Source organism: Polistes canadensis, unplaced genomic scaffold, assembly GCF_001313835.1.
Source record: "Polistes canadensis isolate GaletaPanama2010 unplaced genomic scaffold, ASM131383v1 scaffold_45, whole genome shotgun sequence".
NCBI lineage: Eukaryota > Metazoa > Arthropoda > Insecta > Hymenoptera > Vespidae > Polistes > Polistes canadensis.
The window spans coordinates 826,427-853,793 of NW_014569592.1; the positions used below are offsets into that span (position 1 = coordinate 826,427).

General features: G+C 30.6%; 5 protein-coding genes across 8 annotated transcripts; 3 read left to right on the forward strand and 2 right to left on the reverse strand.

Annotated features, from left to right (window-relative positions):
- Window positions 1-325: 325 nt before the first annotated feature.
- LOC106785099 (protein argonaute-2) lies at window positions 326-20,498 on the reverse strand. Of its 2 annotated transcripts, XM_014745270.1 has the most exons (15): window positions 19,999-20,498; window positions 16,999-17,548; window positions 16,275-16,676; window positions 11,464-11,582; window positions 7,997-8,134; window positions 7,575-7,855; window positions 7,195-7,501; window positions 6,865-7,087; window positions 6,638-6,785; window positions 6,235-6,498; window positions 5,454-5,772; window positions 5,028-5,379; window positions 4,408-4,741; window positions 4,025-4,224; window positions 326-3,931 (listed from the first exon to the last, which is right to left on the reverse strand). In XM_014745270.1, the coding sequence occupies exons 4-15, from the start codon at window positions 11,573-11,575 to the stop codon at window positions 3,823-3,825; spliced, it is 2,787 nt and encodes a 928-aa protein (XP_014600756.1). In that variant the 5' UTR covers window positions 11,576-11,582; window positions 16,275-16,676; window positions 16,999-17,548; window positions 19,999-20,498; the 3' UTR covers window positions 326-3,822. The 2 variants fall into 2 exon arrangements, with proteins under 2 accessions (XP_014600756.1, XP_014600757.1); XM_014745271.1 differs by lacking the exons at window positions 11,464-11,582; window positions 16,275-16,676; window positions 16,999-17,548; window positions 19,999-20,498 and adding an exon at window positions 8,944-9,073.
- On the forward strand, window positions 10,348-13,034 carry LOC106785100. Its single transcript, XM_014745273.1, has 3 exons — window positions 10,348-10,613; window positions 11,749-11,861; window positions 11,956-13,034. The coding sequence occupies exons 1-3, from the start codon at window positions 10,468-10,470 to the stop codon at window positions 12,156-12,158; spliced, it is 462 nt and encodes a 153-aa protein (XP_014600759.1). The 5' UTR covers window positions 10,348-10,467; the 3' UTR covers window positions 12,159-13,034.
- On the forward strand, window positions 12,736-13,077 carry LOC106785101. The gene has a single exon (XM_014745274.1). The coding sequence runs from the start codon at window positions 12,762-12,764 to the stop codon at window positions 12,951-12,953; it is 192 nt and encodes a 63-aa protein (XP_014600760.1). The 5' UTR covers window positions 12,736-12,761; the 3' UTR covers window positions 12,954-13,077.
- Window positions 20,499-21,512: 1,014 nt separating the features above from the next.
- On the reverse strand, window positions 21,513-24,806 carry LOC106785143 (proteasomal ubiquitin receptor ADRM1). Of its 3 annotated transcripts, none has more exons than XM_014745342.1 (5): window positions 24,457-24,806; window positions 24,208-24,324; window positions 23,803-24,145; window positions 23,585-23,727; window positions 21,513-22,045 (listed from the first exon to the last, which is right to left on the reverse strand). In XM_014745342.1, the coding sequence occupies exons 1-5, from the start codon at window positions 24,649-24,651 to the stop codon at window positions 21,827-21,829; spliced, it is 1,017 nt and encodes a 338-aa protein (XP_014600828.1). In that variant the 5' UTR covers window positions 24,652-24,806; the 3' UTR covers window positions 21,513-21,826. The 3 variants fall into 3 exon arrangements, with proteins under 3 accessions (XP_014600828.1, XP_014600827.1, XP_014600826.1); XM_014745341.1 differs by having other exon boundaries at window positions 21,513-22,213; XM_014745340.1 differs by having other exon boundaries at window positions 21,513-22,216.
- Window positions 24,807-25,433: 627 nt separating this feature from the next.
- LOC106785151 (threonylcarbamoyladenosine tRNA methylthiotransferase) lies at window positions 25,434-27,208 on the forward strand. The gene is made up of 2 exons (XM_014745353.1): window positions 25,434-25,897; window positions 25,973-27,208. Exons 1-2 carry the CDS (start codon window positions 25,503-25,505, stop codon window positions 27,177-27,179), a joined length of 1,602 nt encoding a protein of 533 aa, XP_014600839.1. The 5' UTR covers window positions 25,434-25,502; the 3' UTR covers window positions 27,180-27,208.
- The last annotated feature ends 159 nt before the right edge of the window (window positions 27,209-27,367 follow it).

The window sequence follows — 27,367 nt, forward strand, 5'->3', positions numbered from 1 at the left end:
TATAAGCACAACTGAGAAATACCTCTTGAAAATAAAAAATCTTTTCATAACATAATCATTATATAGACGTATTAACTCTTTCCGGCCGTATGTTTACTCTTAATTAATCCGTCAACTAGTATATACCTTAATGCGAGCGATAGATCTTTATTTTTTCTTTATAAGTAAGGCAATTAATACACTCGAGCGATAATAAAACATAAAAAATACAGTAGGAATAGAAAGTACCCGTACACCAATCAATTTTAAACAGAGCTTTATGAAATTGTCGTTTATTAACTAATTTTTTATAAACAAAGAATTATGGATATATTGTTCATATTTATTTTTTTTTTTTTTTTTTTTCAAATGGATTATCTATCCATGTGCTAACGATGCCTATCGTTTTTTGTCTTTAGTGATCTAACAGAAACTAGTATTCCAACGTGTCTAGGCCGTTGACTATTATTCCTTGTTATAAAAATTTAGTTAATAAACAATAATTTCACAAAACCATGTGTAAAATTGATCAGTGTACAAATATTTTCTACACCTACTGTAGAAAAAACTGGTGCAAGGCTTTTTTTATCCCACTCCTGATAATTGTAAGGAAAAGGCTTCTAAAACACAAATAATCTAAGCTCTACTATTTAATTCTAAATTATTCTAAGGATAGATATTTCACGAGGCAATGATTATCCTTTCTTTGTTTTAGTTCTCAGAACTTTTAAGTCTTGCTTTCCCCATCATGTTTTCTTTCTTGGTGATATGACCCACACACGCGCACACACAACACACAACTACTGTAAGGCCTACACCTATCTACTACGAAGGCATATTATCCTATAAACCCTTGCAACACAGAAAATAAAGAGCAATCGGTCTCCTCAAGTCTTACAATGAAAATAAAAATATTATTGCTAATCAATTTACTGTTTGAAAAGATATCATGCACGAAGATTAACCACAGTAAATTTTTCTATGGGTTCTAGGGTTATAGAAACTAATATTTCTGTTTGTTTTATGAAACCTACAGATTTTTCCAAATTATTTACAAATTCATTGCTTGAAAAAATGGTATTAGAAACAAACAAATATGCCGAAAATAAAGTAAAAGATCTCAGTTTATCTAAACAATCCGTATGGAATAACTAGCAAAAATACGACCGGAAAATATTTAAACATAGTGGGTAAATTGGTCACATTATTAATCACATTATCCCCTATCTCATATCTAGATAATATTTCCCAATATATGATATTCCATTTCTTATAACGCCCTTCTATTCAATTATTGTGCTTCACTTATAGCTTACCCGAATAGAGACCAAAAACCAATAAGTCCTGAATTCTACCACACCTGGTATTATCAACAAAGCCCCAAATTTTCTAGTCGTTTCTATATTTTTCTCCTATCACTCATTGATAAAGTATAATAACTGATTATTTGAGTTTATGTCATTTTGGAAAAGAAATCTTATTTAGATGACTCAATATGATAAACTTTTCCAGATCTTAAAATTTACATACAATCAGGGTCCAAACATATCTTATCATGACTATATTATGTCTAGTAGTTGCTCAAGTGCAATCACTTATTATACCTATTTTGATAGTTTGTGTTACGTTACTAACGTTTGCTACTAATCGAATAATGAATCGCACATGAACATAATATTTTCAATATTGTACAAAATTTTATTTGCTTCATGTTGCGCTTCATTAAATCTCTATCACGTAAAACGCAATATATACGTTCTTGGAGAGAATGATAAATAACGATGTGCAACAATTAGTCGCCGTGACTGAGCTACGAATAACTCACCATATATACTACACATTTCATGCGAGAGTGCGTCTCAAAAGGTTAATATCATCGATACTAACTTTTGCAGGCTATCTTAGTTCAGACAGCGTCAGTAAATGTGTGTATTTAATTGGAAGCTGATTATGTGCCACATAAAGATAAAAAATAAAAATAAAGACAATAAAAAAAAGAAATATTAAAAGTGATAACTAAAAAATGAAATACATAGAACTGGTGCATTTATACATTTTCAAAAATGAAATTGCTTAAATATTGAAAACAAATTATCATTTTACCTATATCGCACATATAGATAAACGTCTCTTCAATGTATTTAATATGCTGTGTGATTTTAACTCCCAATTAGTTTTCATAATTATTGCAAACTGTGACATTAGATTTAGACTTTAAAACAAAATTATGCCATATATAAAAATGGCAATTTGTTATTAGTTAGATGTGGCACAATGTGATTTATGACATTATAAGGATTACTTAACAAATTGTTTCCTCGTAAGTATCAGTTATCACTTTCAATCTTATTCTAGTAAATCACTCTAACTCACTTTGCTATTTACTAGCAATTAATATTTACACAATGTCTACGCCCAATCGTTTGAGTGCCACCAAGCGGCGCGATAGCGCTCTTCTTTTCAGTGTCTAAAGTTACCAATATACCAGACTGCTGTAGCAGAAAATAACAGTTTAAGTATAATGTATAATATAACATTTAGATTACGTTCTTATAATATAAAGTGCAATATAATCACGCTGTTTGGAATTTTTTGACACAGAATGAAACAAGCGCTATCGCATTTTTCGATCGGATTTTTGCCAAAATCCGTGGCACTTAAACTATTAATAATTAATTTTCCAAATCATTCTCCAAACGCATCTATTCAAACTTCATAACTTGAGGTGGCCAATTTTTTTTTTAAATTTTTATACATTAATGATTTTTTAGTAGGTCCCAGAGGTTCGCACTCTAAAGCTGCTCTTTCTGACGCTGCCTGGACTCTTATTCTCTATACAATTTTTATACAATTCTTTTCTCCCATTTTTATTCTATTTGATTTTTTTTTTTAGTTATGATTATTTTTACGATACCTCACATCTTTTCTAATGTATTTGAATGATCCGTACCTTATAATTGCCTTGTAATTTCCTAATGAAGTCCAATTAAATTACGTTTAATCTTTAATCGAGCTTAAATCTTCTCTTCTTCTTCTTTATATTTTTACTCGCTGTAACTCACTAATGCTTAACATAATTATACTCATATGTTAGCTATATCAGAAATTTCATTAATTGGAATCTACTAGTATTTTCACAATTATTGATATTTCGACTTCACTACAAATGATATTTAAACGTCTTAACAACATCGCTTTAAGCGATTTATATAATTATAATCGAAAATGTTGATTCCATGGAGTTGAGCTTATAATGTACAAACGTAAGACAGTTCATGGACGTAATACCTATTATAAGTTGAATCGTTTATTTAAATCGTATCCTTTTTTTTTAAATCGTATCGAAACTTCGTCGTGCAACAACCAATTGGTTAAGCTGCAAATCGCTGCATTTTAATACGAATATCTGTTCGTACTTGATCCGCATCTTTTAATACGAATATCTGTTCGTACTTGATCCGCATCTTTTAATACGAATATCTGTTCGTGCTTGATCCGCATCTTTTAAAACTTATTTTCTAAACTATTTTCATGAAACTCTAAGTGAAAACTCATAATACAGATCTTTCACTTTTATACTGTGTTTGTTATTATGGAGTGTTCGCTCACGCCGAATAGGCTTATTATAATTATAAAAGTAAAAAAAAATTGACCACTCAAGAAGATCATTCAACATTTTTCAGTAACCTGTTATGATTATCTATATGATCATTACCAGATATGATAATTACCAATTTTGAAGCCCTCAAATGCTATGTTTAAAAAACAACATAAGGCGTTGTTTTTTTCCTATGGTGTTTTTATCTATGGTGTTTTTATCTATGATGTTTTAAAAAAAGACAATTATGCAAAATACATAACCCTCTTTGTGTCCGCGTGAACCGTAATTGCTCGTGCCATTGCACCTGGTGTCCTATCTTCACTACACCCTGATTGATGAGATCCTTCCCCACTATAAATACATATTATGAAACATTAATTATTTATATATATAACTTATACTTATTTACTATTATAATATAATAATTATTTAATATAAATTTACCTATCATGTTCTTTTTCTACTAAATGATATCTTGCTCTAAATGCCACAAGATGGGCATAATAAGCAGGTGCCGGTATACTAACAGATCTAGTACATCTTACATACGTATGACATAACTGATACGTAAGACACTGTAATTCATCACTTTCAAAGTGATTGTCATCCCACAGAACATGATAATGAGACGGCCTAGATGTTCCCTGAAATGAAATATAATTATTATATAATTATAAGGATCGCTAAAATTCATAAATCCGACTTCTGACCACACGAGACTGCAACAAGCTCTTAAACGCACAATATACTATGAAACATTACACAATATTATATAACACATTGTACATTTTATAAGTAACGACATATATCACGTAATATTAACTCACCTGAATACCTTGGTGACTGCAGAGATAAAAATCAAATTCTGTTGGGTGAGTTATACAAACGTCAACCGTTGTACCAGCTGGAATATTACCACTTTTTCCACTCTGTTCTTTTTTATCTGCACAGAACAAACGAGTGTGATGTCTTTTTTGTACTACGATGAAAGTAATGCCAGGCCTATAATCAGCTTCTAGTTTAATGCAAGCTTCGCGAATGGCAGTTAATTCATGTTGTAAAACGTGTAGAAATTGTCCTTCCGATACTCCATCGCGATAAAGAATTATTCTATGTGGTTTATATCCCCCTGTACTCTTATAAAACATTACCAATAGTTCCCTAAAAGAAAGTAATCTTATGTTAGTAATGTATTATGAAAATATATTAACGAATGTAAAATTGTTCATTGTTTATAATGTTGACTTACCATTAAAATGGTAAGGATGGCTAATTATATTTTTGATAATTTTGTAAAAGCTTTATATGAATGAAGAATGTTAAATTTAAAGAAAGAGGTTGATTATAAACAATAAACAATTTCATAATCGTTTTTAAATTTTCATAACTCTAATTTCAATAAAATTTTTATAATATAGTATTGAAAGCACTATACCATATAACTTACCTGACCATTGAACTGAGTTCTTGTATAATTTCTTGCCGATGTTGTTGTACTCTAACTGTAGCTGCATATCTAGACGGATGAGCATCCATACTTCCTACGACAGCAGCTATACTGGGTTTTTTATTATCTCCAGCAGGAGGATGAGTTACATCCGCTCCAAGAAATATAACAGGCTCATTAAAAACTTTTGGTCTTATACTTGGTACTAGAATGCTATTGATACCACCTAATTTTACATTAATCTTCAGACATAAATTAGACAAAGTTTGAGGAGAAGTCTTATTAACATTTTTTGCCTGTACACATTGAGTTGCCATTCCTAGTAAAGTATCTCCAACTCGTTTTACTTCAGCTACAAACAAATTTTTAATAAAGGAAAATGTACATGTTCGATGAATATATTTATTTAATCATTATCATAATTACCATACACAGGAGTTTTCCCAGGTAGTACCACACACACTAGTTGTAATGCTTTGAAAGTTGCTTTTAAATATCGAAACATAGGCTCTACTTGATCTGGCCCAGTAGCGTATTTGCAGAAACATGGTTGTCCAACAATAGGCATACCAGCATCGTTACTGATTTTTTGCAATTGTGTAGTAAATGTACGTAATGCATCTTCTCGTACTGTTCTTTGTGGAGCAAAACAAGCTATTGCCCAAACTCTTATTTCAACTCCTGTGAAGAATTGTTTGCCTCGCATATCCCAAACACCTTGATTGGGCATTGCTTGTTGCTTCGTCTTTAATAGTAAAAACAAAAATTATTGTAAGAGATTAAATTGTATTTGTGTTCAGAGTGAATATACAAAAATACTAAGAGGATAATAGCACCAGTTTTAATGTCAATCTTTTTAATTGGGAGGGAACTAGCAACTCGAAACGATTATTAATACAAATAAGGGTATAAAGATATTATAGTTTCCAATTTTATATAATTATTTCTACATCTTAAAAAATACAAGAGCATTTTTACTATGATTATCTAAAAAGTGGTACTAACATATATACCGAATCTTATCATGATTAGGAAGAACCCCGAGAGTTCCCCTTATTAAAAAAAACCGCACTGACTAATTGTTAACTGTACTACATAAATCTTACTTTCATAAAAATGAAATTTTCGGGAGTATGAAACAGTCTTTATAAATATTTGATTTGTCTAGACCTAACTGATTAAAATTTATATTTCTCACGTTTCTCACCTGTCCACTGATGGAACTTACGCGCCCTCCGTACTGTAACTTGGGTGGAGGTAGTACACGTCCTCGAACTTCCATCATGTTGTTTGATATACTCAACCCAAACTCTTGAACATAAGAATCATTGTTGAAGTCAGCCCGCCTAACTAAATTATTAATTTCTCTTTCACGATCCGGCGCTGAACGTGCCGTTGCTTTTATCATAGTAGATGTTTGCATGTCAGTTAATTTTTTTATACAACGTTGTCCAGCTACAATATTACATACCTAACACAATAAATTAATATTTAGCTCTGGCGTTTCTTATATATTTAAATCTCTTATTATATTCCGATTGCCTTAATTTTTAATCTTGTTGTTATATTTCCATATCCTTATTCTTTAAAATTTTATATAATTAACTAACCTCAAGCGGTAAGTAAGTATGTTTATGTTCTTGTCCTACTTGCAAACAAGGAAGATGCGAATAACGCAATTTCATCTTGTATTTGTCCAAAAAATATTTTGCAACAGTACACTCAACTGTTTGTCCATTTTCCAATTGTAACGGAAATCTTAGATAAATAATTTTATATATAAATTTTTATAAAATAACATATAAATAATTCTAATCTTCCATTTGACTCTACTTACGATTGCATTTGTGCTGGTTTACGTGTAACATTACATACTCTATATTTTCGTCTCATAGTCCCACAATGAGTTATTTCTATCTTGAGCCCTTTAATTTCTTTGGTAAATTTAACTCGTTGTGAATCTGTCAATGGTTTTCTCTGTTCGTTTACATCTCTAATGTCTAATACTTCACACATAAATTCTATTACCGGTTGTGCTTTATAAAATGCAGTTGCAGAAACTGAAATGCAATTACAGAATATATAAAATATATCAAAAGTTATTAAATTTTTTTACTTCTACTTTTAATACTGAAGAATTCTAATATTAAAATCATAAATAACATACCATCAATGTTTAACATCATTTTCCATTGCGATGGCCTAACAGATTGATGAAAACCAAACCATACTTCTCTGCCTCCACCTAATGGATGATAATATCCATCTGGACTACTAAAAAATGATCTTCCAACCGGTGTGTAAGTCATTGATGGTAAATGCCTCATCACAACATCTAATGCAAGTATAGCGTCATATGGAATTTGTCTTGTACGCCCTTCAAGTGCTTCTTCTAAGGCAAATAATGAAACTTGAGCTACCCATTTTATCACAACTCTGAAAACTCGATCTTTACCCTCACCAGGCAGTGTTACCTATATTTGCAAAATATTGTATTATATATTTGACAAGGACAGCATTAGAAAAGTTCAATAAATGAAAAATTACCTCTAAGTCTATTTTGTCAGTTCCGATAGGTAAAGGGTCTCTTGTATACAAGTTATTTCGTCCATCAAACACAGGCTTAAGAGTTCCAAAAATTTTACTATATGCATGAACCATTGTTTCTATGATTTCTCTATTAACTTTACGAGGGCATTTATCAGGTTGTATATTGATTTCATAATGGTGTACATAACCTCGTGGCATTGTAATTTGAAAATGATTTGCTCTTAATCCAATCGGTCTACCTTCGCGTCCTATGTTGGGCCTTCGTGGGCATGAAAACACTGTCAAATTAAAATTTTCACTTTAACAATATTTTATACATTTATTATAGGAGTATACATTATAGATAATATAGAGATACATAGAGATTTTAAGTTTACATAATTATATTCCTATTATTTATGAAAAACAAATCCTCTTACTTGGCAGTTCTGGAGGTTGAGGTGGAGTATGTGTTTGTTGTGTGGGGACCAGCCCCAGAGAACTTGGAGTAACAACATTGCTCCCAGTTGCTCCGGCTGTTCCAACGGAAGTGCTGGTTGTTGGTCCAGGTGGGGGGGCTAGAAATGTTTTAAAATGCACATGAAAACACCATTAATTTATCAAATATAGTTCACAAATTAATAAATAAATTACACAAAAATACAAAACCAAAAGAAAATACAAAATACACCTATTTAATGGCAAATTGCAAACAATTATTTTCTCTGTTAATGTAAAATGTTTAAACACAAATATTATTCAATCATTTTTAACAAATAAAATACAAACGATAGATGACACAATAGCTACATGAGACAATGATAACAAAAAACAATCATATAATACTATGATCAAAATAACATAAATACCTTATAAGTTAAATGCAATAATGAAATTATTCCTATGGAAAGAATTGATTTCTTTCATAGAAAAGACTATAATAATACAAAATATAAAATAAGCAGTCGTTATAAGATAATATTAAACAATAAATTTATAAATAAAAGATTTTTGACAGGTAGTATACCATTTTCATTAGATGCATATTATCTACTATAGATATGTGATATGATGAATCAAATGCAATATACGACACGTCGTGCCTGTTGAACTAGGTTTATTAGAGAAAAACCATTATCGTAATTTGACATTCAATTTATATACGTGGATCCATTGCTAATCAAATTTTAGTAGTATAGATCAACGTGCCACTAATCACAAACATTTTTGACCTTTTATTTTTTGTTTTTTTTTTTGTTATTAACATGGAATAAAGAATAAGAAATCACTTGAGCGATATTCTAATATCGACCTAGCAAATGGAGTAGATCTATTTAATAGCTTTTTCGAGCATATTAAAGTAAGCATATAGCAATAATATACTTACGCTGTCCTACGGGGTACATAGTTACAGCCGTTGATTAAAAATACCAGTTAATCACTAATAAATAAGTAAAAAATTCAACATAAAACCCACTGGCCGAACAACTCCATTTCCCCTCGACCACATAGTATGAAAGACTACCTTCAATTCACGGTTGCCAACTCTTTAGTGCCAACTGTTTTAATACAACTAATTGGTGGCTATGCGCGGCCAATCCGCGCTCTTATTTTAAATTTGCGACCAGGTGAATAAAACGAATACATTAATTCGAAATATTCTATTTGGTCAATATAAAAATTTATTGTTTCATCTTTAGCTACTTTACATGTACACAATATTTTATATTTTACGTAATTAATTAACTTTCTAAATGTTATATTTAAATATTCAACATCGATGAATGCAATAATAACCAATAAATATATTCACTTTTAGTAATATCTACTTATCAACATGGTAATAGAGTTTAAGACAATCCAAAGGTTATCACGTAATATGACACGAATATTTTAAAAGTTATTATACACACGAATATAATAATTTAATAAAAATCACAATACAACGTATTATGAAAACATACTTTTTCCCCTTGCGGCATTATTAATTCATACCTTAAATGTGCAAGTATTAGGTCATTAAATATGAACATCTGATTAGACCCAGTTCAAAATTTGAAGTTCCTGTTATATTTGTAATTCACATATGCGTTGAGGCGTGGACTTGTTCTGTATATAGCTGATAATAGAAGAAACCTGTAAGGGTAGTAAAAGAGCAAAAGATGTTCGCTTGCTCTATCTTACTTAGCTTTTAATTCTTTTTATGACATAGTGAACGAATTTTTATATTTACAGTGAATATACTGTAGTTTGAAGATTGTTGTTCTGAAGAAGAAGGCACACCAATCCAAATATGTAACTAGGATATTCTTGAAATCCGAAAAATAGTTTCTTGGCAGCATAATTTTCATTCAAAACTAATAATGGGAAAAATATGTTTCACAGTTATTCTTCAATTTAAAAAAAAAGAAAAGAAAAAAATTAATTACAGTGTCCATACCAATATTTTACCGATCGTTAGATTTCTGCTAATGAATAAAAGTATGTACGTGTGATATAAAATTATCAAACACGAATAGATTCCTTTAAAATTCGTATCCCTTCCTAGTTTTCTTCTCGGCTAAGCACATTACAACGTAAGTACACTACATATATATGTTGTGTAAAGTCGATTTTTTCTTTTTTTCCCTTTACTATGGTGTATATTAGACTAACTACGCTTACACTTGCTTCCCACTACACTTTAAATGGCTGAATTACTACTAACTCCACCTGATGGCGAAGTAGAAAACTTCATACAAAAATATTCCCTATACTTGATCGATTGTATCCTACATATTGGTAGCATTGATATAGTAATTTTTATTTTAGAAGATATTCGAAGAACCTAACCGTGCAAGTTATTAACGATAAAATGGTGTGATACGTTTTGTTAGTTGTGTATGTAATAGCGTATTATATTGTCTGCAAAATGTCGGTTCCTTATAGCGGAGCGCTTACCCGCTCTCGCGGTTTAATAAGTTCTATTGCTAAAGAAATGAGAACACTTAATTTCAAATTAGTTAATAAGATCGTCGTACAGTTCGATCCCTTTTACGAAAAAGTTACGGAAACGAGGTTAGTAAATCTTGTTATTTTTTTTATTTTTTAACACCATTTAAAATAAAACCGGATTAAATTATTTTGCATTTTTGTACATACATTGTTATCGATGAAAATTTTCAAACAAATAAAAGAAAAATCAAATATCGATAAGTTTCACAAGTCGATATATCGAAAATTTATCGATGTTTTAAACACGAGCTCATATAATAGTTTATTATGAATGATATCAGTTAGAAATTAGTTTCATTTAGATTTTGATGTATTAACTCTTTATATAAACGTGCATATGTATATATACATATATATATGTACGCTGTCCGTAAATCCGTCTGTAGGCGTGTACACGATAAATAAGTCGACGCTTTCCATGCAGACGATTCCAATGACGTCGATAACGCACGCATGCGCATTGTGATTTCGGAGCAGACAGCATACTATACTTCGTTATTTTTAGTAACATATCAGTATCGTTCGAGTGTTTACTTGTACGTGATAAAAGAAGGTAAAATAGTAAAATTCTAAAGAAATAATTATAAATGTTCTTATATATGTGTAAAGAGTAAAAAAAAACATATGTGTATAAAGTGAAACACTTAATTTTTCAATCTGTTATAAAAGTTCATTTAATGGAAGTACGTATGTCATCTATATCTTTAGAATTTCCACTAGTATTTAAGTAATCTTGTAAATGGATAGTTGTAAATTTTGATTTCAGTATATAAAGGTTATTCATTTGCATTTGCCATTATTTTCAAATTTTATAACGTCAAATAATAATATTATATATTTCTTGAAAACTATACTTATTTAATATTTATAAAATAATATTATTTAATATTTTGATTATAATCTTTTAACTTACCACTACATTGTCCACATCCGTACGCTTTACCAAGCATAGAAACTGCCGTTGTTATGCGAAGAGTACTTAAATCCGGCATTGGTATGGGTAGTTGCTGCTCCATTTGAGCCATGATGCTCCTATAACATAATATTTCGTTATATTTACGTGTATTTTATATCTTATTATCATATTAGTTTCAATTTTCTTCATATATTTTGTGTGATCAATTTTACTAATTACAATTAGTAAAAACTTTAAAATGAAATGTAATAAACTGTTAAAATAATTTTTCTTTTTCCGTAGAAAGTTTCTTTTTTATATATCAAGCCCGAAAGTTCAGAAAACAAATCCTCTCTACGCATTAAAAACCAAAATTGTCTGCGATCAATCTGAGCCTATCATTACATTTGATCTTAGTGAGTATTAGACAAAAAAATTATATGAAAATATAATTTCTTCTTTTCAATACAAATAATCAACGTTATTTATAAATTTGCCTATATTTTTCAGCATCAGGAAACAAAGTAATATTCAAGTGTGGAAATTTGAATGCTTTGAATATTTTACAATATTGCAACAAGCATATCAGTTCTTTAGTTCCACCTCCTGAAAAGACTCCTAAAGAAATATTGCTTGAGGAGAAAGAGAAACAGAGAAAGAAGAAATGGAAGAAAATAAAACCATTTTCTAAAAGAAGAGGTGTATTTTATTAAAATTATAATTGAATTAAGCCAGAGAATATTGACAAAAAAGTCTTGTAAATCATTTGATTATATTCAAACTTTATTGAATATTTTATGAAAGGAAATGTTTAATTAGAAAATAAAATAAATAGAAGAGAAAGCAAGCGGAGAAAAAATATTATCACTTCATTAAGACATCGATCAAGTTTTATCCTATTTTTCTTTGCTTTAATGAAATCAAAAATAATTCAAACAACCTACATTGTCAATTCATAAGAGAAATAGTAATCGTGTATTTACTGCAAAGAATTTTTCATTTTTAATTCTTAATATATTATTTAATATATTAAACATATAAAGCTGGATATATATATTTATATATATATAAATGATTAAATAACTTCACCATAAAGATAATTACTTGCAATATTAGAAATTTTGTAGAAACACTTATTAAAAATTAAAGCTTGTCTATTTCTTAAAATCTTGGTATATAATATCTCGTATATAAAATAAAAGTTACATTTCAATTTTTACTTTAATTATATTAAAAATATATTCGATTAAAACTACAACACATCTATCTATTTCACATTGTATAAAGTATTCTACAAAAAAAAAAATCTTTTCACCATGGCGAGCCATGCTTCGACTAGCAAAAATTATAATATGAAAGTAATCGATACCCTTTACAATAAAATACCAGCTTTTACTGATCTATTTGACGAAGAAACATGGTATACTTTTGTTGCTTGTTTCGTAGCAGGCACTTTTATAATTGCATTTATACTTTCAAGATTTATTACATTACACCCAGTCGATTAAAAAATTCATTCTAATCTAATGTTATATTCTTATTCATGCTTTAAAAAATATGTAATATAAATAAACGAATATGTAATACCGCATCAAATAAATGTGGCAATAAAATCTTTGTATCTATATCATATATTTATAAAGATTGCAAAGTTTTTCATACTCTTTTATTGTTTTGCTTTCCATACAAGAATGGGAATTATTTTTGTTAGAATTATTTAGAATATTTCATCTTATTTATTCCTTTTTCTACTTTATTAACTGAAAATATTTTATATTCTGTATCCCATAAGAATCAATAATCCAATGATATTCTAATATAATACAACATTCTAAAAAATAAGAAACATTAGATGTGCCTTAATGCTATCATTAATATTATAAAAAGAACCAGTTTTCTCAATTATTTAATAGTAACGGAAATATTTAATGATATCCATTTAAAAAATGGTATAAAATAGAATAATAAAAAATTACAGTTTCCTATAGTATCCATACATCAAAGGATATAATTAATTTTTAAATTAGAATAGAATAAAACAACAATAACTTTCCCTTTAATTATTTCCTTGATCAAATATATCTGTGCTGTTGTGTTACAATGCTATTATAGATCTCAATTTAATTTTGTTTCACGCATGCGCAAATATCTCATAATCGTTCCAATACATCTTTATTATTCTATTGAATAACTCTTAACACACATTTGAAATAATAATATACATAAGAAGTTTACTATTTTTTTTTTTTTTAAACTATAATAAAAGATTGTCATTTTGATTTGAAAAAGTAAGCAGAAAAGAAGAAGAAAAAAAAAAAGAAATATCTAAATATGAAATAATAATAATAATAAACAGACGATAAGAGCATATTCTTTTTTAATAAATGTAATGAACAAGGCAAGCAAAACAAAAGCTACTTATTAATATTAGAATAATTAAGTGTATTTGTGCTGCCATCTAACAGCGAAGAACAGAAGCATTTCAAAGAGATGGCGGAAGTTAAGAGCACGTGCATGTTACATTATTTTTATTTTCTGCCTTTGTGCAATTCAATATTATAAAAAAAGACGCGACAAAGATGGTTTCGTGAGTTTCGCTACCGAATAATCCAAATTTAATATTTCTTTTTGTTATATTTTTTCCCTATCTTTATCTTTTTTAAACTTTTAGCTTCGTAACTGTGCCCGAGTGATTATCATAATCGTGTGTGTACAAATAGAACTATACTTACATATATGGCCACCTGATGTACATTCTTCTCTTTTAAGGAAAAATAAAGGTAATAAACACACGCGTACACGAGAAAAAAAGAATGAAAAATGAATAGCAGCAAAGACGCATGAAATAAAAGCCTCACCAAGAGAAAGAAATAATTCTAAGTAGAAAAAAAGAGCGGGAGAAGTATTCAACACACACAACGATAGGAAACTTCCTCTTTATGGGATGATGAAATCACGAAAATATTCGATGAATGTTTTAACTAATTAGCATGTCTAATAATACTTTAGACCAACCAAAATTTCTACTTTAAAATGCATTCACAAAAGCGACGTTATTTAATCGCGGTTATACTTATAATTAAATAAAAATCATGATCGATATTTTTAGTGTATCATCAGGTCTAACAGGACACTACACACTGCAAACATGGTTGACACGTTGAAAGAGGGCATACACATGCACAATCATAAAGATTTTGTTTTCTATCGATTTTTATACATTCAAAATTATCTTCAATGTCTTTAACAAACGTTGATAATCGACGATGTAGATTAAATTATATCAATTTGGTGACGTAGATTGTAAATATATATTATAATACATATTGTAAATATATATATATATATAATATAAAATTTTAAATTATTCGAAACACGTTTATCGATCGTATGTGAAAGGACCTTTATAGTAAAAAAAAATAAAAAATAAATATGTGTGCGAAAGGACACACGCACGTACATATTAAACTTTACGAACACGACGTAGAATCATGACAAAGTGAACACAATGAACGAACATTATATCCATAAAAGTATATATATGTTTGTAGTATGTAAACATGTAATATATGTATACAATATAAATACACATTCAGTTTCGCGAAGGAAGATGCGTTGCGTTTTCAAAAAGTATGTGTTTTTTTTTTCCTTTGGTATATACCATCGCGTGTGTTATGTATGTGTATGTTAAAATCGATCCTTGACGAAGAGAGAGAGAGAGAAAGGGGTCCAATTTTTTTTAGCAATTTTACTCCTCGAAAAGAAATATACTTTTATATTGAGAATCTTCAATTACCGTAAAGAAAATTTGCAAGCTTTGAGAAAGAGTTTCGAGTATCTTTTCTTTTTGTTTTTTTTTTCTTTTCTTAATTTTATTTTTTCATTCTCGCGTGTCTCGAGTAATTTTCGACGATTCTTAACGGGGAAAAAAATGATAAAAGAGAGAAGAAGAATAAGAAAAGAAGAAAATACCAACTTGAGAGTGAATAATTTTCTCGTCGAATACAAAATATCGAACAAAAGTTTTATAAGCGTATATTCAATATTTCTTACAAGATATTTTATAGAGAAATCTGTAAATCAATTATAATATTATATACGTTTTGAGATAATTTTATTCTTTTTTGTTTGTCACATATATCCTTCTCAAGTCTAATGTTAAATTATAAACTATCAAGAAAATTAAATAGATTACAAATACCTGGTAAACAAATTTGAAAATTTTGTAATTCGTTAAAGTAACTCTTTTAGGAAGATTTGTATTTTACAAAAAAAAAAAAGAAAAAATAATGCATATAAATCTTTGACCTTAAAGCAACATATCGAAAAATATCTACACATTACGTAAGAAACTGAAATAAAAAATAAGCTCCTACTAATTCTTCTTCTTCTTCTTCTTCTCTTGATACAACTAGAAATATTTTAACCTACATTTGAAGTCGCTCGAAAGTAAGAAAGAAACGGATATGCTTTAAAAGAGCAAGAAGGAAGTACATAACATATACCCATACATATATATCATATAATACCACGCATACAGGTGTTCAAGAGGAAAACTCGACTTACTTACTTACGTGCCTATTTGCTATCGTTTGAAAATAAAATAGGAACGATAACCGCAAGAATAACGGAATGACGAGTTTTGTAAAATAAAAGTTTACATATAAAGTGTACGTGTATAGCGTATAATTATTAGGGAATACATATGCATACATACATATATACATACATAAAAACATATGTACATATTTAAATTTTAAATAGAAGAAGATGATGAGGAAACGATTAAAAATTATAATTAAAAAAAAAAAGAAAATGTAAAAACTCACCTTTGATATATTTTCTTCTGGCTTTATCCGTAAAACGTTTCTTGACTTGTGTGTCGTTTTTTTATGCAACACGACGACGACGTGATTGATGAATAACTTTTTTCACAGTAGAATAACGCGTACATACATTATTATCGATGGAGTAGAAGAGACGCGCGCGTGGTTTCCTCGCTCGCGCCTACTATTATATCTATTTTATCCTCACGTTATACTTTTTCTCTCTTTTTCTTTTTTACATTTATTTTTGGTTCTTGATGATACTGTCTATTTTTTTATTTCTTTCTTCTTCCCGTTCTTCTCCTAGCATTGGGGGAGAGGAATCGTCTCTTCTTCTATATTTTTTCTCACTTTCACACGTGCCAAGTTACATATTTTTCTTTTCAATTTTTGTCACATTTGAAACTAAATAAGAGAAAAATAATGATAGAAAGAAATACTTATAGAGAAAGAGAAGAAGAAGAAGAAGAAGAAGAAGAAGAAGGAAGGATAGGAAGGAATAAGTAGGGGGAAGTGGGTGGGGAAAGGGAATAAAGAAAACGGAGGAAGTAAAAAAACTACATTGTTGCACTCGCGTGAAGGACCGTAAAGACGTATGATTCACTCGGGGAAATAAAATGTTTAGAGAACAAATAGATGCGGAAGAGGTTAAAGAAGGAGATTAGAAAACAACAAAAAAAGAAACAAAAAGGGGGAAAAAAAATAAAGAAATTATTTTCTAACTAACGGTGTGTGTTAGTTACGCGAACGTCAGTTAGTTATCACATGTGACGATGGTAAACCCCGATGTGGTACTGTGAACTCGACACAAGATGTATAAAACAACAAGTTGACAACGTTTACGTCGCAGATAACGACGGATAATAATGATGACGACGACAACACAACAACCGACGACGAAGAAGACGAAAACGACGATCAGTAGTAGTAGCAGAAGCAATACCACACTACTACTACCACTACACTATTATATCCATAATATCACTAGCAGAACACCACGCACAACGTATTTCTACGTAGTAGTTCTGACCGTGAATGAACGACGAACGGTGGTTTGAGCGCGCGCGCGCGCGCGCGCAACCAACCAGGCAAGCTCTTTTCTTTTCTTCTTCTTCTTTCTCTTTTCTTTTCTTTCTTCTTCTTCTTCCGGAATCTTTTTACGTGTTTTCTTTCTCACTTTGATCCATCTTGACATATATATTTTCTTTCTTTATTACACATTTTCTTTTTCCCTCTTCACTTATCCGAGACCCCGCCGCCGTCAATGGTCGTGGAAACTGAAAATCAAAATAAAATTCGTTATTTCATTATATTACATACTACACATATATATATATCTTTCATCATTGCTTCGATCGAGTTTATATGAACGAAATGTTTTTTGATTTACTTTATTTTCATAATATTTTGTTAGATATCATTTGAATTAAATTTTTCCTTTTATATTATATAGATTGTGTCAATGAGAGATATCAATTTTTTTTTCAAATCGATACGATAAGTTAAAAGGGACAACTCTAATCAGGAGAATCATTGAGATTTGTTTGCTTTTCGATGATCCGTGTGTGTGATAGAAAGACTCCTCGAACGTTTTTCCACTCGAATCGCAAAGCATTCGATCGAAAACACACACACATACACACCTTTGTCTTATCCGAGTTTTTTTTTTTTTATTGATTGATAAAGTTTTCATTTATTTTTTTTTTTCTTTTTTGGAGCCGAGGAAATGTACGTGTGACAAGATCAAGACCGATATTTTTCTAATGATATTAATGACGATGGCGATGATGATGATTATTATTATTATTTTTATTATTATTATTAATCGAAAGCAAACTTGTAAAACAATTTAGATAATTTTCTCAATAAAACGAAGAGATTACAACACATGATGCATCTTGTCGCGTCGATAAAACACGATAAATAATCAAAATTTTAAGTTAAACGTTTTGCATACCATAACACGCACTATTTATTTTCTTATTGAACTTGATTGTTTGATAGTAAAAAGAAAACAACTCTTCCAAGGATTAAATCGCGAAAGAGAGAGAAAAAAATGCGTAGCAAATATACCAATTTGATTTCCTTCGTAAAAAAAAGTTGCAGGGATCTCTCGGTTATCTCTCGTCATCGCGATTGGCCGATATCTATTCGATAGGAAAGATACCGTATATTTGTGCGTAGATACATATATATATATCAGTATATATATATACTGTTACGAAGAAGAGAGAAATAATCGAAGAAAAGAGAAGGATGAAAATACTCCACTCGTTCGCGCTCTTTCTCTCTCTCTCACTCTATCTTTTCACTCGTACATCTTCGGAACCGTTCGTTTAAAAAGTTCGGCAAAATTTGGCATTGACTTTGAAGGCGCGCGAATCGGTATTATTTAAACATTGAATTGTGACTCGGTTCTCCCGCCATTTCTAATCGCTTCACGAAAAGGAAACAAAAATTAAAACCAAAGGAAGACGATAAGGTTAAAGTTAAAGAGAAACTAATTTAAAATGAGTAAACGAAAAAATTAAAAAAAAAAAAAAAAAAAAAAAAAAAAAAAAAAAAAAAAAAAAAAAAAATGAACATAATTTTATCGTTATCGTAATCATTGACGTATATTCTAGGGATAACCGAGGTAGAGTAAAGAAGTGGGTCGGTCATGCGGCCGTCGACGTTATTGCGAATCGCTCGACGATGATTCACGCTTCTTGTCGTCTCCTCTTCGACGGCCATCGACCGGGGCACGAACGGAACAAACCTTGTCGAGGTTTAAGAACCTTCATCGACGTCCGTGGAACGACTGACTATTCCGGTGACAATTAGAAATACAAAGATGAACGGTTAACGCATGAGAAAATTTTCCCTCGCGAAAGATCACCAATGATAACAAACACGGTTTACAATTATGAACACGAAACTAAACAATAAAATATACAGAGAAATTTTATTATCCTGCTTATGTCTCCTCGCGCGTGTAACTATTGTACGTATATACATTCATGTACGTATATACAACGATATATATATAAGTTGCATAGAGGATAATCCTTTTCGCGCGTCTTTTTATTTATTCATTTATTTTTTTTACGGAACAGGAAACAAAAAAAGAAAGAGTAAGCGAGCTAAATGTATATATATAAAATATAATAATATATATATATATTTATATATATATAGAGGCAGGAGGAGAGCTGGAAAAGGAAAAGAAAAAGGAGAGAAAGAATGGAAACTTTCACTTGCGAGGCCTTCACCAGAGAGAACAGCAAAAAGAGAGAGAGAGAGAGAGAAAGGGAGGAATATTACGGGAGAGACGGTCGAGAAGAGCGGCACGGGGCCGCCAAAAACGATCACCAAGTGTCAAGGTTGCTATTCTACGCAAGCGAGGTATATATGTGTGTATATGCGTGCGCGTGTATGCGCGTAGGAAAAGGCGCTCGAGCGCGCTTGCTACGTGGTCCGGTGTCGTTCGCGCGCGCGCGACCGAACGCCGTTTGTCCTTTTTTCTCTTTTACTCTCGAGTTAACTCGCTTACTCGGCACGCACGTAGACGGAGCTGTTAGGAAGAGAGAAAGAGGGGGAGAAAAGAGGAGAGAAAGAGAGAGAAAGAGAGATAAAGTGAACCCACGTCTTCGGTCGCGGGTTCCTTCGTCTCTCCCGCCAGGCAGCCTTCCTTCTCTCACTACCACACCATCTACCAATCTCTATAGGTCTCTTTCACTACACCTACCTATGTATATATCTAGCTATCTACAGAGTGGCGCTATCACAACAATGCCATTATCGCGGGGTATCCGTTTCCCTCTGTTACATAGAATGACACCGAACAACCGCGACAACGCGACTCGAATTCAACGAAAAACGGGAAAAATCCGACTGGATTAGCGATCGTCGAGGTACGACCGAGAGACGCGCACAATTCCGACGTAAATTCGACGCGAGAGTTTTTAGTGAAATTCGCCGAACGCTTCGACGATCAACATTTGCGAGTAGGGGATCCCCCACCACGCTACTTGTTCGATTCGAACGATACTACGCGTGCGCGGATCCCTCAGGGGTGTACTCCAAATATGTGCCCCTGCTCTATCGTTTTTGTTACTAGGGCGCCGCTTGTTTACAAACACCGTCACGATAGACGAGGACCGACAACGTTCTTCTCGCGCTCGCAATCCGATGCGCGCTCAATCTTTCGAATAACTTACGTGGCCGCCAAACGTTCATTCTTTTTGCTCCTATCTTTTCTCCCATTACAAATTTTATATTTTCTGTATATATATATACATATATATATGTGTATATATATTTATATCAGACATTATTTCGATACTTAATATTTTATTTCTTTAATGCATAGAATTTTATCATTCATATGGCGTCCGCCATAATACGTTCTTTTTCTTTCCTTTAACCATGATTTACTCCAAATAATAATCTCTTTATATATTGACTTGAATTTACTGATCGAATTAAAAGAAAAAGATATATTGATTATTTGTTAAATGCGAACTCGTTATACTAATGAATTCAAAGCAATCATTGATTAATATGCTGATTAATATTTTTATATAATACTTTAAATAAAACATACCTTACATTTTACATACTTTAAATAAAAGATCCGGTGAATTAATTTGAACTAGAATCGAAATTTCAATTACTACCTTGTATTGATCCGATCCTGAACAATGATATAATCGACTGACCAATGAAGTAGTTTCTTGAATCACATGCGCACCACTTATCATCTCACGCGGTGTTCTACAACATGTTACAAAATTCGAAAATTCATTTTCATGATTTGCAGAATTATAAATCTTTTGTCTTTAAATATATATAGATATTCAATACATTATTGATTAAAACTTATTTTACAATCGAACATTTACTTACATTGTATTTCCACAATCAAAGGTATGGCATGATCATAAATTATATGATATATATCATATATCGATTGTAACATATGACCAATACCGTTGTTGTGCGTGTTAGTTGAAAATGTTTCATTGGTCACCATTTTCCCGCCTTTAAAATGGATTCATTTAAAATGCGATAACTTTATCACAAAAAAATGAATAAGATAAATAATGCATTAACATGTTTCTAATTGATGAAATTTTTTGGAAGACGTATAAGTAATAATCAAATATTTCCATTTATTGATTATTAAATTGTAAATATATACGTATTCTAAATAACAACAGAATATAAGAGAGGGAGAGAGAGAGAAAAAGAGAGAGTGCTTATTAATAAAGTTGGAACTATTTATTAAATTTTCATATATTTGTACAAAAGCAGATATTTAAATGGGTAAATATTAGAAAGTGTAAAGAATAAGTAAATGTTTAGTTAGTGCAAGTAATTCGTAGAAATACAAATTTATGCTTTTAAAATCATAGAAGTTCCTTTAATTAAATATCCCAGAATGTAATCAAATTTAATCGTTGAAGAAACGTTTATTGTACATAATCTCGACTAATACACAACATATATCGAATTTCTGAATCACGAGAGGAAAGTTGAGAACAAAAAAACTGACATAAATAAACGTTTATTGTTTAATCCAAAGGCATGCCATCGTCGTCATCTTCTTTTTTGCCAGGACTATCGCCTGGGGATCGTTTCTTCTCATCTTGTCCCTGTTGCGTTTGTCCTTGCCCGCTCTTAGCTTCCGACTCCAAAGCGGTGACGAACTCTTCGATGTTACCACTGGCGGCTGCATTGATTGCATCAGTTCCCAAGCCAAATTGACGGATGACTGGGCCCGCCTGGCCCGACTGCAAAGCAGACCAGAACATTGATAGCGCCTGGGAGAACTGGGGAGATGATAGCGTTGTACACAGGTTGTCTCCAGGTGGTAAGTGCGTGGAAATAGCATGTTCCAGACTTTCCGTTGTTGTAATCGTTGTTGGGATGGCATTCGTCAGCTCTGTTGCTATGCCCCTCTGCTGGATAATAAGCCGTGGTGTAGCTGAACGAAAGCAACAAACAGTCCCAGAGAAATTCCCCCAACTGCTCAAAAGAGCCAGTGTATCCGAGAGCCAGGAAAAGTTCATATGTAGAATTGTATTAAATAACGAAAATACCATGCCAATGTCCTCTTTTTTTTCTTTTCTTTTTTTAAATGTTATATTCTCAATATGCGTATAATGTCTTAGTTACAAACGATACCGTAGGTTCTCCGACATGAAGAAATTTAAAAAAATGATTAGACCAACCTTTGTGCATAATGATTATTTTGTGATTTTTAAGATATAACACTGTAGTTATTGAACAATTGAAGTAAACAATCGTAACTTCATATCACAGACCAAAGGTATCAAAGTAACACAAATAATGTGTAACATATAAAGCACTTTTCACTAAAAAGATCTCTTTGAATAATGATAATATAAAGGAATGAAACACTGGATAAAACAATATTGATACTATAGTTGTTAGACTGTGTGTCTCTCTCATAGATTATTAAAACCTTACAAAGTCTTGAAAAACGTGAGCAGCATTCTGTAAAATTGTATCGCATGTTGGCTTCTATTCACATATGACTGCTAATAGTATTATCCACAGACAAATATGAACTAAACTAGTTAATGAAATAAATGTGAAACACCACTATACCACTAATACACTATGCATAAAATTTTGCATTAACTGTGCACTCCTAGATTTAAATATCACTAATATATTTTTTTAAACAACATATGCAACGAAATAAAAATATTAATTTTTATATCGTTTTAGTCTATTAGTTATGAAAGAATACTATCAAGGCTTTAAATGCAAAACGGACTATATTTACTAGACAGGTTGTATTATCAAGAATGGCACTTTATATCCCTGATAGTGACAGAGTTGTAAAACAGATATAGTTAATATCAAGATAGATAACTTTTTTGATCAGAGTCACTTAAAACGTTCCATATATATAAATATCTATCTAGGAGCGCGTAAAGCTTTGTAAACAAGCATTCTTAATAAAAATATAACTGTATTAATAAAGAATTCTTAATATTGTACCTATCTATGTGCCTGAAAATATAAATATATTTTTCACAATATCTACACATTTAAATAATAATATTTCTACATATTTAGTCATAGAATAGATTGTACATTTTTTATAGAAATATATAAAGTTGATACTAATTTTTATTAAACTTAGAAAAATAAGTTATATTCAGAAAAACATTAAATTCAAAAAGTAATGGAAAATATATTAGATTAACTTTGACTAAATATGCAAGTCATACTTGTACAAAGATATCAACCTAATAATATAATAATCAAGCTGATAAAGATAAGTATTATGATATTACCTGAACAACAGCTTCTGCTCCAGCCGGTGTTGGTATTTCTGAGAGAAAACTTTGTAAATCGCTCAATTGAATTCCATTATTAGAAGCTGAAGTAGTTACAGGTGTAGATGGTGCTGTTGTTCTTGGCGATGACTTACTATTACCTAAATTATAATTAAACAAATACATTAAAGAAATATATTAAACCTATTTTAATTAAATCATATTTTTATACTCACTGGAAGATTTAGTAGTTTCAGTTACAGTAGAGGGTGCTGGAGTTTGTGACACTGGTGGCCTGGCAATGCTTGTTGTAACTGGTGATGATGCAGTTGTAGTAGATGCTCGAGTACTTTGGATACCATGGGGTCTGCTCATTGTTCCCAATAAGCTACCAAGACCAATTTGTCCTACACCACCAAACAATTGCATTAATTGTTGTTGAGACATATTATTTAACAAATTATGAAAATCTCCATCTGGATTCGTATTGCCACTTCTTTGAGAACCAGGTGTAGGTGGATTATTTAAAACTTCATTAATTTTTCTACAATATTCTTCATCCTTGTCAGTCTTTAAATCCTGTAATATTTACAAACTTTAAATAAAATTATGGGTACAAATTATCAATTGCAATTATTTACCTGTAGCCAAAAGAAGAACTTTCTACTCGATGACTTGAATCGCAACAGATATACTCTACCAGTTTTACATGCTGGTACATGCTTAAATTCACAGTCATCTGGGAAAATAATGAGATCCTGACCAATGATAAAATGGTATTAGGAATAATCATAAAATTATATACAAAATTATATGCAAATATATATACATATAATTTATATTTCTAAGAAATGATTAAAATTTAAAAAATGACATGATAGAAGTCTTACATCCTCTACGATTCCTGTTGTACGATCTTTCCAACAAAAATGCATTAATTGATCGTCAGATTGGTGAACGTAAATCTGTCCCTTTCGTGTATCCGGATAAACCATTTTCCCCTTCATAGTCATTTTTCCTGCTTTGAATTCAACCAAATTTTTTGATGCATTTCGCGAAGGATTATTTCCAAATAGGGGACCCATGTATGTAACTTGTATAAATCAGGTTTTGTGTAAAAAAGTTTGTAAAACTGCTTTAACGTATTTCAACGTTACAAATTGAATATACTTGTCAGCAGGTGTACGCACTGTAATCTGTTGAGAGGGGGAACATTGACCACTATGACAGTCATCTCAAAATGGCGGTCTCCTATTAAGGCTGATTTTTATATTTCTATTGAAAACTAAACATAACATGCGAATATTATTGCTAGTGTTTTTTTCTTATTATATATTTATTATTATTAATAACAAAGTTTGTATTAAAATGATAATATAATTTGAAAATGTTACTTTACCCTACTCTAACTTATTTTACATATATTTTAAATCTGCATAAATATTGCCTATTAGGATTAACTGGATTGAACCAGATTAAATTGAATTGTAAAAATATATCCTGTGTCAAATTATTTTTTATTGTATATATTTAGTCACTTATAATCTAGAAATGAAAGTTTTTAAAGTTGTTATATAAAAATCATTATTTTTAATATATTTATCTATATAAATTATAGTATGCACATGCTTGTAATGCGCGCGTACGCGCGTGCGCAAATGATCATAATTTTGAAATAATAAATTTGTTAGAAGTGGTAGAACTGATTTTAATCATGCGGTTTTAACGTTGGTAGTGGTTGGAAGTTTTAACATGTGTATAACCTCAACAAATTATTATATTTTTGTATAATAGTTTAAGAATATTATTAAGATATAGTATAAATATGTATATGTGTATATTACATAATATGATTTATTATTAATTAACAATAAACTTAATAGTTTATAAAAACATTAACAATTCATTTTAAATAAGTGAAATATTAAATAGAAATATGGTTTTACCATATACAGAAATTGAAGACATTGAGGATATAGTAACTAAGAATGATATTACTCCAAAGGAAAGATATGGTGCGAGAAAATATGTCGTTGTACGTGCGAAACGTAAAAAACAAGTAGAGGAATTTCCAGAGCCTACAATATTATCGAGCATTATACCAGGAACACAAAAGATTTTTGTTAAAACATGGGGATGTACCCACAATAATTCTGACAGCGAGTATATGGCTGGACAACTTGCAGCATATGGTTATCGGTTAACTGACGACAAGCTTGATGCAGATTTATGGCTTTTAAATTCATGTACCGTTAAGACACCTGCAGAGGATCATTTTAGAAATGAGATTGAATATGGGAAAAAGAATGGAAAACATATCGTTGTCGCAGGGTACAATATCAAATATAAAAAAGTTAGTCTTTTTTGATGAAAAGAGAAATAATGTATTTATTTTTATATTTTTAGATGTGTTCCTCAAGGTGCACCAAAATCTTCTTTCTTAAAGGGATTGAGTATGGTAGGAGTACAGCAAATTGATAGAATTGTTTCAGTAGTAGAAGAAACGCTTAAAGGTAATACTGTAAGATTTTTAAGTCAGAAGAAAGTACAAGGGAAAAAAATAGGAGGTGCATCATTAAGCTTACCAAAAGTTCGAAGGAATCCTTTGATCGAGATTATAGCCATAAATACCGGTTGTTTAAATCAATGTACTTATTGTAAAACTAAACATGCCAGAGGTGAACTTGGAAGTTATCCTCCTGAAGAAATAATAGAACGTGCTAAACAGGCTTTCGAAGAAGGAGTATGTGAAATATGGTTGACGTCTGAAGATACTGGAACTTATGGCAGAGATATTGGAACTAGCTTACCCGAATTATTATGGGAATTAGTGAAAGTTATTCCTAATGATTGTATGATGCGCATCGGCATGACCAATCCACCTTATATAATAGAGCATTTGGAAGAAATGAGTAAAATATTAGATCATCCCAGAGTCTATAGTTTCTTACATATACCTGTGCAATCTGGTAGCGATCAAATATTGGTCGATATGAAAAGAGAATATTCTTGCTCCGAGTTTGAATATGTTGTTGACTTTTTAAAATCCAAAATTTCAAATATTACTATAGCAACAGATATAATATGTGGTTTTCCAACAGAAACAGAGAATGATTTTGAAGAAACTATGAAGCTTTGTAAAAAGTATAAATTTCCAAATTTATTTATTAATCAATTTTTTCCAAGACCTGGCACACCAGCAGCTAAAATGCGTAGAGTTCCTACACAAGAAGTTAAACAAAGAACTAAAAAATTAACAGAATTCTTTCATTCTTATCAACCTTACGATCACAAAATTGGACTAATTGAAAAAGTATTAGTAACAGAATTATCTCACGATAAATTACATTACGTAGGACACAATAAATTTTATGAACAAGTTTTAGTCCCCAAGCAAGAAGAATATTTAGGAAAAATGATATCTGTTAAAATTGTTCGAGCCACTAAATATTCGATGGAAGGTCAACCAATAAACGAAGAGACCTCTTATCTACAAGGTTTATCTTTAATATCATCAAAACTTCATATTATGAAGTCTAGTTATACATTGGAAAAGATAATGTTAGGGATGTGTTTTGTCTTCATGGCTAAAATTTTATGGTCATTTTTGTGAAATTCGAAAATAAATCAAAACAAAATATATTCTTATTTATTTGACGAATATTTTTATATTTGAAAAAAAAAAAAATTAAAAATGAAAACGAAGTAATAATAATAATAATAATAATAATAATAATAATAATAATAATAATAATAAATTTTGTTTATATAAAAGCTTGTAATGTTATAATGATTAAAAGA

Coding starts and splice junctions, on each gene's coding strand:
- LOC106785100 (XM_014745273.1), top strand. CDS start 10,468: ATGTCGGTTCCTTATAGCGGAGCGCTTACCCGCTCTCGCGGTTTAATA. Junction 10,614..11,748: donor GAAAAAGTTACGGAAACGAG/GTTAGTAAATCT, acceptor CTTTTTCCGTAG/AAAGTTTCTTTTTTATATAT. Junction 11,862..11,955: donor TATCATTACATTTGATCTTA/GTGAGTATTAGA, acceptor TATATTTTTCAG/CATCAGGAAACAAAGTAATA.
- LOC106785101 (XM_014745274.1), top strand. CDS start 12,762: ATGGCGAGCCATGCTTCGACTAGCAAAAATTATAATATGAAAGTAATC.
- LOC106785143 (XM_014745340.1), bottom strand. CDS start 24,651: ATGGGTCCCCTATTTGGAAATAATCCTTCGCGAAATGCATCAAAAAAT. Junction 24,325..24,456: donor CAACAGGAATCGTAGAGGAT/GTAAGACTTCTA, acceptor ATCATTGGTCAG/GATCTCATTATTTTCCCAGA. Junction 22,217..23,584: donor GAGCAGAAGCTGTTGTTCAG/GTAATATCATAA, acceptor CTTATTATCCAG/CAGAGGGGCATAGCAACAGA.
- LOC106785151 (XM_014745353.1), top strand. CDS start 25,503: ATGGTTTTACCATATACAGAAATTGAAGACATTGAGGATATAGTAACT. Junction 25,898..25,972: donor AAACATATCGTTGTCGCAGG/GTACAATATCAA, acceptor TTATATTTTTAG/ATGTGTTCCTCAAGGTGCAC.
- LOC106785099 (XM_014745270.1), bottom strand. CDS start 11,575: ATGGCTCAAATGGAGCAGCAACTACCCATACCAATGCCGGATTTAAGT. Junction 7,088..7,194: donor AATGATGTTAAACATTGATG/GTATGTTATTTA, acceptor ATTGCATTTCAG/TTTCTGCAACTGCATTTTAT. Junction 4,225..4,407: donor GCAGTCACCAAGGTATTCAG/GTGAGTTAATAT, acceptor ATTTCATTTCAG/GGAACATCTAGGCCGTCTCA.